This window comes from Stegostoma tigrinum, chromosome 11, assembly GCF_030684315.1.
Source record: "Stegostoma tigrinum isolate sSteTig4 chromosome 11, sSteTig4.hap1, whole genome shotgun sequence".
In the NCBI taxonomy this organism is placed as follows: Eukaryota; Metazoa; Chordata; class Chondrichthyes; order Orectolobiformes; family Stegostomatidae; genus Stegostoma; species Stegostoma tigrinum.
The window spans coordinates 18,752,330-18,766,292 of NC_081364.1; the positions used below are offsets into that span (position 1 = coordinate 18,752,330).

At 41.0% G+C, this 13,963-nt stretch overlaps 1 protein-coding gene across 3 annotated transcripts in view; it reads left to right on the forward strand.

Annotated features, from left to right (window-relative positions):
* The window catches only part of LOC125460414 (calcium/calmodulin-dependent protein kinase type 1), a 203,082-nt gene that overhangs the window by 155,844 nt on the left and 33,275 nt on the right, over positions 1 to 13,963 (forward strand). For all 3 annotated transcript variants that reach the window (XM_048547881.2, XM_048547883.2, XM_048547882.2), the window contains exon 4: positions 6,948 to 7,022. In XM_048547881.2, coding sequence (XP_048403838.1) covers positions 6,948 to 7,022 — 75 coding nt within the window. The remainder of the gene's footprint in view (positions 1 to 6,947; positions 7,023 to 13,963) is intronic.

A 13,963-nucleotide genomic window follows, 5' to 3' on the forward strand; every position in this document is an offset into this window, starting at 1 on the left:
GACCACTCTGTAGGAAAAGTTTACCTAAAGTCTAGGCGCAGCCTCTTTAGGAAGTAAAATGAAGCTTGTAAAACTTGGTGTGCTTTTTATTGGGGAACTCAGTTGTGGCGTGTTGCCTGATAGAGAAGCGGCCAGTACATGTGTAAAATGGGTTAGGTACTTAAAGAATGTTACTATGTGGTGCATCGAAAGTAGATTATTTTTATAATAGTTTGTAAATTTAGTTTTGAGACATCCTCAGTAAACAGTATCTTATGCTATTTAGATACTGACTGTTTTGGTCAGAACACTGAAAGGGAGATTTGCAAGTGGACATTGAACTACAATTTGCAATACATATTAAACTTTAATGAAGTTATCTCTTCTTTGAAATTTGGATTGCAAAAATCCTTAACTGTTCAAAGAACTTTACTTTAGAAGGCTTCAACCACTGGCTCTGAGGGGAAAACTCAGCTTATGCTGACATTTGTAATGCTTAACCAAATTAATTTAGTCTGTTTGACCACTGACCTTGAAGTTGTGTGCTTTACTTCAATTTAATCATGGGTGATCTTACCACCTGATGATGCGATCTAGGATAGTTTCATACTGGGAAGTGTCATGTTTCCAGAATATTAACTTAAGTTTCTGTAACTTTGACTTTGGAATTAATGCAGTGTAGCTGCTTCTTGACAAACGGGACTTGCACAGCTTACAGATGTCCAAACTCTGGCATTTAGGAGGGTTCAGTTTTAAAGAGAAAAAAATGGTCTATTCAGCAGCTAGCCTTATGAATTGTGCCTTGTACCTGAAAGCACCCTTCTCTGGAAAGTGTAAACACAAACTTCAATTGGTCTCAGTTCTCAAACCTTTTACAAAATTGGTTTCAGCAGAACTCTTTCTTCATAACTGCACCGTGCTTCCTTAGGTTTGAAGATTTATTTGTTTCATGATAGATGTTCACTCTAGATGGTGTAGGATTTTGTAGCAGCATTTTTGTCCTGTTTGGACACACTGCCGTCACTGTTGTAAGTCAGCAAATGTTGGCTGTTAGGCCCGAGTTGTCGATAGTCGGAGGATTTTTATTATCCTATTAAATGTAAAAGCTGTGTGCATGTAACTATCATAAAGTAGTAATTTGTACTTTGTAAACATGTATATTCAACACTTATGCTGACTGCTTGATGAAATGGCATTTAAATCAATATAGCATTTGTTTACAGCTTAATGGAGATCAATGCATATTACTGTAAATTATTATTAGTGCTACATTGATATGAAATTTGGCCCCTAGAATCATAGCACCCCTACAGCATGGACATGGGTCATTTGGTCAGTCGAGTCCATATTGACCCTATGAAGAGCGTTCCACCCTATCCCTGTAACCCTGCATTTCCCATGGTTTATGCAGCTAGCTTGCACATCCATGGACACTATGTGCAATTTAGCATAGCTAATCGACCTGAAGCCCACACAAAAACAGGGAGAATGTGCAAACTCCACACACGCGCACACACACCCCTGAGGGTGATATCGAACCCAGATGCCTGGCACTGTGAGGCAGCAGTGCTACCACTGAATCACTGAGCCACCATACCATGGCCCCATTTGAGGGAAGGTAATGAATCTTTACTGACTGCTTTGCCATTCTGTGAAGGTAAAGCACTCTCTTTTTCACTCTCAGCTTGCTTGCTGAACACTTACCTCGGTTTTTCGCTCTCCACCCTTAATAAATTTCATCGTGGTCAGATTTTGTCATGCATGTTGTACAAGTAATGGTTCTAAAGGGGTTAAGGTTCATATTTCATTGGTCTACCCATTCTAATGATGTCATACACAGTCTGCGGTTGGAGACAGAGCTTTCTGAGGGAGCAGATGCATCTGGACCAGTTCCATAAGATCCCAGTAATTATTCCTGACCAAATCTAATTGTACTTATTGCTATTGTGCAGCAGTCCTTCTTGTTATCTAAGAATAGTGCTTCTTCTGAGAAGCGGCATCGTAGTGTGGCCTCTACCAGTAATCACTTGACAGGTCGAAATCAAAACAAAACACAGAGGACTGTTCTGAAAAAGTCCTACCAGATTTGCAGTTAAATCCTTCCCTATCCATTGTTGCTGCCAGACCTGTTGAGTTTGTCTAGTGTTCTGTGTTTGTTTAAAAGACAAGAAAGGATTGGTAGTTTAAAAAAAAACTAGCTCAAGTAACCCCCGCCTAGTAACACGCACTGTTAGAAGCAGCAAATACCACAAGGTACCAGCAGTGGCCATTGGGGAAAATTACCGTTGCACGTACCACTGTACACCTTTACCCACATGGTCTTCACCCTAATCCTCATTGAACTACATAGGCCTCCCATGATCCGATGTCTTTGATTCCTTATTCTCATTTTAAACTCATTTACAGCATAATCCCATCCTGTCCCTTATACCCTCTGTCTGTCCTGCACCTCTTAGCTTGAGCACACTCTTGTCTCTTCAGTCTTCTAGTTTTGTACCTCTACTACTGATGATTGTGGGAAAGCAATGGCTAGTCATATTATCACTAGACTATTAATCCAGAGATCTGTGTAGTGTTCTGGGGAGCCAGGTGTGAATCTTGCCATAGCAAATGGTGAAATTTGAATTTTCAATAAAAATTTGGAATTTTGAATCTAATGATGACGATGAAATGTGTTTGGCTTCATGTAGCATTATCATCACTTGTGTGAGGGTTGTGGGTTAACACCTTGCTTTGCAATTTAACTACATACGCCAGGCTGACATTTCAGTATGGAATGGAGTATTCCTACATTGTTAAAAATACCTTCTTGCAGATGATTTGTTAAAATAAGCCTTTTGGCTGATTTGGTGGATGGATGACAGTTAATCCTCGGACAGTATTTGAAAATGAACATGAAATTCTGGTGTCTGAACCAATATTCATCCATCTACCAGCACCACTAAAAGCAGAATGACAGGTTATTTACCTCAACTGCTGACTGGTGAACTTTGTCATGTACAAATTAACAACTGCATTTGCCTAGAAAGCAACAGTGACTAAAGCAGGTCATTGTGTGCCAAATGGCTTGAAGCATTATAAGGAAGTAAAAGGTACTTTACAAAAGTAACTCTGTTCAGTTTTTTTTAACATCTCTTGGGTTTACCACTGACATGCGTACAAATGTATGCAAATTAAATAAGAGGTTTCCCTTTACCAGGTCTGCACTTTAACTTTTATGTTATTCGTTTGTGGGATGTGGACATTACTGGCTGGCCAACATTTATTGTCCAACTCTAGTTGTCCTTGGAGGAGGTGGTAGGGAGCTGCCTTCTCAAACTGCTGCAGTTCATCGGCTATGGGTTGGCACATAATGCCATTGGAGGGGGGGAGCGGTTTGAACCAGTTATATGATGCAGTAAATGCTTATACCTAGGCACTGATTGAAATAAACCTGAGTCACGCCAGATGTGAATGAGTCTTGTGATTCAATGGGAGGGTTACAGTAAGGATTCAAGTTTTCAAGTGGTAAATGACCAAAATTTTACAATGAATAGTACAAGGCCCAATGAAAATGGATAGTAAAGGCACGCAGTATGGAACAGTTGAGTAGATGTGTTGCCTATCCACAATGGCTTCTTCAACACTTGAATTCTACATGTCAATGTTGTTTGAGCATACTTCCCATCACTGGAGGGGTGGCCAAGACTGAGAGAGATTTTGCCAGGAATAACTATGTTGTGTTGCTGAGCCCAGATCCACAATGGTTCTGGTGTGAAGAAGCAAGGAATCGTTGATGGGAAGAAAGATGCTGTTGATCACAAATTGCCTTCTGATCAAAAACTGGCAATATATATGGCATTGTAATGATTTTTTAAAAACTGATATCTGGTGTCAGCATACAGAATGGGAATAGCTTTGAAGAATTTCCAGGCAAGATTTAGGGAGCATAGGATGGGGAAGGAAACTGCAGGGGATGGGCACATTAGAAATGTGGAGCTTATTCAAGGAAAAGCTCCTGTGAATCCTAGATAAGTACGTACCTGTCAGGCAGGGAGGAAGCTGTAGAGCGTGGGAGCCGTGGTTTATGAAGGAGGTGGAATCTCTCTTCAAGAGGGAGAAGAAGACTTATGTTAGGATGAAATGTGAAGGTTCAGTTAGGGCACTTGAGGGCTACGAGGTAGCCAGGAAAGACCTAAAGAGAGAGCTCAGAAGAGTCAGGAGGAGACATGAGAAGTTGTTGGCGGAAAGGATCAGGGTAAACCCTAAGGCTTTCTATAGGTATTTAAGGAATAAAAGAATGACGAAAGTAAGATTAGGCCCAATCAAGGATAGTAGTGGTAAGTTGTGTGTGGAGTCTTTAACTCGTCATTGTCTATAGGAATAGTGCCAGACGACTGGAGGATAGCAAATGTGGTTCCCCTGTTCAAGAAGGGGAGTAGAGACAACCTTGGTAATTATAGACCAGTGAGCCTTACCTCAGTTGTTGGTAAAGTGTTAGAAAAGGTTATAAGGGATAGGATTTATAATCATCTAGAAAAGAATAAATTGATTAGGGATAGTCAGCACGGTTTTGTGAAGGGAAGGTCGTGCCTCACAAACCTTACTGAGTTCTTTGAGAAGGTGACCAAACATGTAGATGAGAGTAAACCGGTTGATGTGGTGTATATGGATTTCAGCAAGGCGTTCGATAAGGTTCCCCACAGTAGGCTGTTGTTCAAAATGCGGAGGAATGGAATTGTGGGAGATATAGCAGTTTGGATCGGAAATTGGCTTGCTGAAAGAAGACAAAGGGTGGTAGTTGATGGGAAATGTTCATCCTGGAGACCAGTTACTAGTGGTGTACAGCAAGGGTCGGTGTTGAGTCCACTGCTGTTTGTCATTTTTATAAATGACCTGAATGAGGGCGTAGAACGATGGGTTAGTAAATTTGCAGACGACACTAAGGTCGGTGGAGTTGTGGACAGTGACGAAGGATGCTGTAGGTTGCAGAGAGACATAGATAAGCTGCAGAGCTGGGCTGAGAGGTGGCAAATGGAGTTTAATACAGACAAGTGTGAGGTGATGCACTTTGGTAGGAGTAACCGGAAGGCAAAGTACAGAGCTAATGGTCAGATTCTTGGTAGTGTAGATGAGCAGACAGATCTCGGTATCCATGTACACAGATCCTTGAAAGTTGCCACCCAGGTTGACAGGGCTGTTAAGAAGGCATACAGTGTTTTAGCCTTTATTAATAGAGGGATCGAGTTCCGGAACCAAGAGGTTATGGTGAAGCTGTACAAAACTCTGGTGCGGCCGCACTTGGAGTATTGTGTACAGTTCTGGTCACCGCATTATAAGAAAAATTTGGAAGCTTTGGAAAGGGTGCAGAGGAGATTTACGAGGATGTTGTCTGGTCTGAAGGCAAGGTCTTAGGAGGAAATACTGAGGGACTTGAGGCTGTTTTCATTAGAGAGAAGAAGGTTGAGACGTAACTTATTTGAAACATATAAAATAATCAGAGGGTTAGATAGGGTGGATGGGGAGAGCCTTTTTCCTAGGATGGTGACGGCGAGCACGAGGGGGCATAGCTTTAAATTGAGGGGTGAAAGATATAGGAAAGATGTCAGGGGTAGTTTCTTTACTCAGAGAGTAGTAAGGGAATGGAACGCTTTGCCTGAAACGGTAGTAGATTCGCCAACTTTGGGTACAGTTAAGGTGTCATTGGATAAGCATATGGACGTACATGGAATAGTGTAGGTTAGATGTGCTTGAGATCGGTATGACAGGTCGGCACAACATCGAGGGCCGAAGGGCCTGTACTATGCTGTAATGTTCTATGTCATTCTGGCGGTTAAATATTATATAAAACTGGAGATAAAATTGCTGAGGTTTTTTGACTGGGAATAATAAATCTTATGCTCTCTGTGCTAAATTGGTTATTTTAAACAAGCATTAAAATTGCCTTTCACTGACAAACCTGTACAAAATAGCCTACCTTAACTTGCCCTGGACCTGTCTAATTTTACTTGTGCGCTGGTCAGCAAGTTCCCATTGAATTAATGTGTCAATATTTGACCATTCTTTCCATTGTACATTGCTTAAGTGCTTTGCTTCCTTATACAACATTGCCTTTAAAATAGGAAGAGGTTTGTAATGTTTTTCAAATCAGTTGCACATTAAGGGAAATTTTAATCATTTTCTATTCCACTTTCTTGAGCCGTGATGATCAAATAGCCTTTATAACAGCCTTACCCCAGTGCAATAGAGTTACTTGTCTGTTCAAAGTTGTTTACATTCAAAGATTAATCTCTATTCTGATTTTGCTTTGTTCGTAATGATCATAATTGTGAACTACATTGTGTGTGGGAAGGTGACAGAAATCAGATGATATAAGCTGCAGGGTCTGTGAGTCAGTGTGGCACGCTGTTTATTTGCTGTGAAAAGATATACATTTTAACTCGTTCATTCCTGACTTCTTTGGAATTGCCAATGGGCTGTTTAGCCTCTGGTGACGTGAATTTGAAATGTAGCAATTATACAATCAACAGTGATATTACATAAAATGACTCTTCAAGCAGCGTTGTCCACACAGCAGGAATAGCGGCAACCTTCTGGATTTTGATAGAACCTGCAGGGAGAAGATTAAGACATTGAGTTAAAAAAAATCATAAAATGCCCCAAATATGATGGAAGTAACATGTATAACGATCAGGCATTGGGCTGTTGATTAGTGACTACCACTGCATCTGAACTGTTAGTTGTTCTGGTGGACTGCTGGATTATATGTGCTTGAACCTTGCTGCTGTTGTAGCTTCAAAGAGGGTGTCCCTTGTGACTACAGCATTACCAATTCTTTTACAACAAAAAAGCACTAATTGTAATGTGGAGGCAATTGCTCCAGTCCTTTTAATTCATGAGTATGTGAGGAGTTCATGCCGGTGTTTTAACTTTCACTGTAGAATCAGGGAAAAGAGTTAGCCCTAATTAAATTTCATTGCTTCTTTCAGAATCAAGCATCCAAACATTGTGTCACTGGAAGATATTTATGAAAGTCCAACACATCTTTACTTGGTGATGCAACTGTAAGTACTGATTGCACATTTCACACTTCTGCATTGTAATTCATCATAACTATCCATCCACAAAATGCATGTGCACGTTCAGTGGTGTACATAGACCTAGTATCACAGCTGTAAATCTCTCGCCAACAGTAAGTATCAATTCTGCATGAACTGAGAAATGCAGCTCTAATGATTCACCAAATGCAAGCTTTTTCATTGTGTATTGGACTCAGTCTTATAAATCTTTCCAGTGTTGCCAGTACCAATCTTTCCCAGGATAGAGTGGAAAATAACTGCACAATCAATAATGAATTATGCTTGGTTTGTGTTTTAAATAATTTATGTAAACTAGATTATTTTGCAGGGTGAAGATAAGTCTGAACTGGGCCATTTGCCCTAAATGCACTGTAAAGCTGGATGAAGCTTTGAATCATCAATCATTTTTGTTTTCTATGTTACTCATGTTAATAAAGTGCACGTGTTTGATAGACATTTTACAGTGCAGAAACTGACAACAGATTTCTATGATGGTTGATTACAGTGCTGCTGACTATATAATTAGGCTAACAGTGATGGGAATCATTTTGTCTTTGTTCCTGTATTCACAACTTGTACTTTCAATATACCTTTCTTACAAAAAGCTGAAGGTCTTCCCACTCAGTTCAACGTGCTCACCAAGCTATGCCCAAGAACAGAAACCTGTCTGAAACGTAACAAATGAGTATTTGTTTTCCCTCCTTATGACCACATTTGTCTATAGATATCGTGGGGATGTGTGCGTGGGTGAGATGGTGTGGTGGGCCCTCACGTGTGATTTTGGTAAATATATCTGGGATGTGCAATGTCACGTGATATTCGCACCACACAAATATCAGACAATGGCCATTTCCAACAAGAGAGAACCTGACCATCACCCCTCGCCATTTAATGGCATTACCACCACTGGATCCACCACTATCAAAAGGTTACTATTTACCAGAAACTGATTTGGACTGGCCGTATAAATACTGTGGCTACAAGAGTAGGTCAGAGACTAGGAATCCTGCAGCAAGTAACTCCCCAGAGTCTGTCCACCATTCTTAAGTCACAAGTCAGGAGGGTGATAGAATATCCTCTGTTTGTTTGGCTGGGTACAACTGTGACAACACTCAAGAAGCTTAACACCATCCAGGACAATAGCGGCTTAATTGTTTGGCACCACATTCACAAAAATCCACACCTTCCTGCTGAGGAACAGCGGTGTGAAAAATGCATTGTAGCAATTTATCAAAGATCTTTAAACAGCACCTTCCAAAACCTCAACCAATAAAAATGTGGAAGGGCAGAAGATACACCACCACCTTCGAGTTCCTGTCCACGTCTGTCACCATCCTGACTTAGAAATATATCACAATTCCTTCAATGTCACTGGATCAAAATTCTGGAACTCACTCCCGAACAGTACTATGATTCTACTAACGAACGTAGACTGCAGTAGTTTAAGAAGCTCATCAACAGCTTCTCAAACGCAACTAGAGTTAGGCGGCAAATACTGACACCCACATCTCATAAATGAATTTAAAAGAATGTAAATGATCATTGTGCCTGCTTTAAAGTCCATACACCCACCACCAAGTGGGTAGATTTTGACTTAGTGCAATATTGTAAGCTACAGCATGTCAGTTGTCTTTATATCGCTCTCGACGATTTTAAATAATTTTCAAAGACTCCAGTGGAAATAAAAATCATGATCATACAAAGCCATGACCTACAGCACTGAACATGGAATAGTTATGCCCAATTCCCCAACTCTTGTCCTGTTCATAGAATCATAGAATTCCTACAGTGTGGAAGGAGGCCACTTGATCCATCGGGTCCACACGGATGAAGAGCATCCCACCCAGACCCATCTGCTAACCTATCCCGGTGACCCTGCATTTTCCATAGCTAATCAAATTAACCTACAAACCTCTGGACACAATTTAACATGGCCAACCCATATAACCTGTTCATCTTTGGACTGTGGGAGGAACCAGGAGTACCCAGAGGAAACCCATGCAAACATGGGGGAGAACACGCAAACTCCAGACAGGCAGTCACTGGAAGGTAGAATCAAACCCAGAGCGCTCTTTCTGTTTGTTTCATAGAATCAGAGAATCCCTACAGTGTGGAAAGAGGCCATTCAGCCCAACAAGTCTATACCATCTCTCCGAAGAGCATCCCAACCAGGCCTATTCCCCCACCCCTGTATTTTCCCATGTCTAACCCACCTAACCTAAATGTCCCTGGGCACTATGAGCAATTTAGCATGGCCTATCCACTTACCATGCGCATCTTTGGACTGTGGGAGGAAAGCGGAGCACTCTGAGGAAACCCACATAGACATGGGGAGAATGTGCAAACTCCACACAGACAGTTGCCTGAGGCTGGAATCGAACCTGGGTCCCTGGTGCTGAGAGGCTGCAGTGCTAACCACTAAGTCACTGTGCCGCCCCCAAGTGGAGATTCATCTCCTCTTTCAGGAAACACATGGTCAGCTACAAGCTGCAGGAATTGGAAAGCCTCTTGCAGGTTTACACCTTTTTCAATCATCATCCTTGACATTCAATCCCTTTATGTGGATTCAGTTAACTGTTCTTGGTTTGTTGTAGTTTTTGTATTGACTCTCAGAAACTTTAGTGAGGAGTTTGATTTCCCAGAAATGTTCTGCAGTCGTATGACCTTCTTGGCCCCTACTATGTATTATCACAATGATGTAGAACATAGACTATTGATCTTTGAACTCCATTCGTTGATTTAATACCTGTGACTTTCATAGAGAGGAACCTAAGATGTTGACCTATAATGACCACAGGCATCACCTGATGGCTAGGTATCATTAAATTAATGTTTGTTGAACAAAAAACAGCTTTTTTAAACAAAGGGAAATAAATTAGGCAGTGCACCTCACTCCCACCACTTTAGGAGATATATCCTTTTTGATTTACACCATTATGAGAATCCTCACATGTTGGTGATGGAATCTCACCTGTAATTATCAAGCCTGAAAACACATCTTCCTCAGATAAAGAATAACGAATCAGCTTGTCTTTTGAGGAGCTTTTTGGCAGAGCAGAAGGCATGGATTTTAGACTGCTGAACTGAACACAGGCTTGAGATGTTATTCCATCTGCCTCTGGAGAAGAAAAGCACCTGGTTATAACATTGACTGGAAAGAAACATCAGGAAACTGAGAACGTCAAGGATTACTGCAATATTTGCTACAGCTGGCAGTCCAAGAATCCAACTAATCAATACTGTTGCTGGAGTAACACAGCAGGCTTGGCAACATCTGTGGAAACAAGACAGAGTTAATGTTTTGAATCTGGTGACCTACCTTTGGCTTAGATTTCCAGCATCCACAGTTCTTTATTTAATTATAATCAATTGTAGTCTTGGGTTAAAACTAAAAGCTAGGACTCCACACTGTGTATTCTTCTATCTGCCTTCTGTACTGAATGCTGTCTCCTTTTAACTTCGTACCTGTGCGTGGGATCAAGTGACTATACAAAGACTGTGTGCTTAATGTTGCACTTTTAATATTGTTCTTTGTTGTTAGCAGGCAATAAACATGTTGTTTTAACTCAAGAAAACCTTGTGATTACCTCATTATTGCTACAGTAAAAATGAGTGAACTAAATTTTAAATTGGAGAAAGCTATAGTGTTTTGTTCCATGGTTGGTACGTTTTAAAAGACCTGCTTATCACTGTGTCCTGGCATGTGACCTGAGGATATAAAGATCTCATACTCCACATTACAGCTTATCGCTTGAAGCATGACACTCTACTTGAAGCATGTTCCTCTGTTGTAACATAATCATAGTCTTCTATTCCTGAAGAATATTTAGTTATAATAAATGTCTGTTGAGTTTTTCAATTCCCCAATACCAGTGCCCAGTTTCTTATGTTGTTCGAGATAAGGTGAATGTTACTGCAGCAAGTGAAATAGCCTGCTGAAGGTACCTCATATGCGGTGTAGCCTCATGTTAAAAATAGCAAGCCTTTGTTATAACCAACAGGTTGGAAAGGGGGGAACTAATTCACTCTTTCTCACCTGATTGTGACACTGTTTTATGTCAGACTTTCTCAGAACTGGATGCATTACACATCCTTCACTAGGGATTGCTGTTTCAGTTTTCAGATGTTTTGATACTTTTTAAAAACTTGACACATCAAATGACAGCCAGATAGAAGCTGATAAACATTATTAATGCACTGTTTGCAGGTTAATGTGAATAATATGAGCCTTTAATGTACCTAGGAAAGATCCGATCAGTAATATTCTTGTTTGTTCATGTTGTAAGAGAGTATGCGTTGGGTAGTTTGGGTCAATATCACCCTCTTGTGTGCTGCTGACAGGAGGAAGTTGGTATCTTTGACCTCTGCTAGCTTGTGAGTGTTGCTGACAACTAATTAGTGTGTCGGGAGCATAAACTGGAGATATTTTCTACTATTTGCTATGACATTTGACTCATTGACTTAGCAGAATTGAGATAAAGCTAACTTGTATCATTTTTTTGTAACCATTTTTGACAGGTTTCAATATAAATTACAACTTTTTATCCTAACATAAGCATTTCAGCCTTGAACTGAAGTTGAATCAAGTGAGCTCCTGTAACCCTTTTCAAGACCAATCAAGGCAAAGCATTTCCCCCCAAGGAAGACATTCTTTATTCAGATTTTGTAATCACACCAGTGCTATCATCAATTAAAGCTTACAAAAGCAGCTTCTTGAAGCTTCTGGGGCCTTAATTCAGTAATGATGACATATAATAAATACTTTGCTGATGCTTTCTAACTAAGGAAATGGTGCAGCTTCATTGACAAGTAAGACATAGAGATTATGAGTTAAATCTGAGTTCCTGGATGATATTAATTGTGCGAAGAATACTCATTGGAATATGCAAGAATTCATTTCATTCAAACTACATAAACCGTAGCATCTAATCTCTTGAGAACTAGCCGTCAAACTGTTTCACACACCTCTTCAGTGGGCAAAATTTTGTATGCTTTTGTATGGCAAATTTGGTGGCTGCATTGTGGGCATTTGATTGGGCAGATAGGAGTGGTTGACAAGCTGTCTTGACCTTTTCCAAATTAAGTCTATGATGGGAAAGCCTAAGGAAACCCAGTTAGTTAATGCCCACTTGAGAGTTTCATTCTGCTATCACTAAAACTAAACCAATTGTTGGCAGGGATTGCCATGCCGGGAACATGACAAGCAAAACCCATGTGGGATGTGGTATCAGGAAAGTGAGTGTGAAAGGGGCAGGGAATGTCCCATTGCTAGACAACCCCTTGCCTTGCTACCGGTAGTTGTCCCCAAAACTCCTACCAAACAGCTGTCCTCCCACCATATGATCCCAGGCCTCAGTTGGATGTAATACCACCGGCAGGCACCAAATCCCCAGTGGCACTGTTGTTCAATAGAGCTGCCAGCCTCTGATTAGCTAGCAGCTCTCTGCAGGCTGAATGTTGGTGTTAGGGTCCTTGATCTGAGAGCACGGCCTGTCGAATGCCTTCAGTGGTAGCGGGCTTTCTGAAAAGGTGTGACACTGGCCTAACCTTTGGTCAGCAGCTGGTGGCCAAAGTTCCCATCGCCTCCACATAATTCCACTCAGTGTATCATCTCCGAGTTATATGGTTGAATTTTGAAGTGAACTTGAGCCTGTAATTTTCTGGCTCATGAGTGAAACTATGACTCTAGGCCAATGGCAAAATTCACCCGTTCCCTTGTACGTTTTTGTGCACAGAATCACACAGTTGTTCTGATGAAGAAGGAGACCCTTTGGCCCATCATGCCAGCACTGTTTCCGTTACTTAATGCCAATCTCCTGCCTTTTTCCCATATCCCTGCATGCCATATCTATTCAAATAATTATCTAATTCCCTCTCAAATCCCTCAATTGAACCTGCCTGCACCATGTTTCCAGGCAGTGCATTCCATACCCTAGCAACTACCTATATGAATTTTTTCTCCCTCATGTCACCCTTGCTTCATTTACACATCATTTTAAATAATACTGCTTTTTCTTTTATAAGCTTATGCTGAGTGATGCTAGTAAATTGGTGGTTAAATGTACTAGTCTTTGCTGGCCAAACTGATACATGGTTAGAGATAGTGGGAACTGCCAATGCTGGAGAATCTGAGATAACAGTGTAAAGAGCTGGATGAACACAGCAGGCCAGTCAGCATCAGAGGAGCAGGAAAGTTGATGTTTCAGGTCTGGACTCTTCTTCAGAAAGAATTTCTGACCTTTTTCTGAAGAAGGGTCCAGACCTGAAATGTCAGCTTTCCTGCTCCTCTGATGCTGCCTGGCCTGTTGTGTTCCTCCAGCTCCACACCTTGTTTTCTGATACATGGTTCGTTGTTGCATGGGCACGCAGTCACTTTGGTGTTTCAGCTGCATGCCTTTGATGGAAGTTGCTGCCATCATCTTCTCTGAGTGTAGGAAACTACAGGCATTGTTTGGTCTAGACTCCTGTGTGGTCAAGGTAAACAACCTCCTGTCTAGCTAGCAGACTGTCCTGTCATTAACAAGGCACAGTTTAATACACTTTAGCAATCAGTTACAAGTTACATTGACCACTGGCCATTGATACAGAGACCTTAAGGAGGACCAGATGTTGGGCTTCTCTCCGATGAGATCCTTAGCTTTTCTGCCTCTAAGTCCAAATACAGTGGATGGTGCTTACAGCGCTCCACAGTGTCAACTCTTTCAGACCTATATACAAAAAATGTTACATCAGATGATGCTGTGCTTAGTGGGTTAAAATGTCTCCCTTGTTAGCAGGAGATCCTGAGTTTGAATCTCAGTGGTAACTTTCTCTGTTTTTCCAAAACATGGCTTTCAATTAACAGGGCCAAAAAATCTGGATTCAAGTCCATGGGAGGTGTGTCATAACATTTCTGAACAAGTTGATTAAAATAATTGTGTCATGCG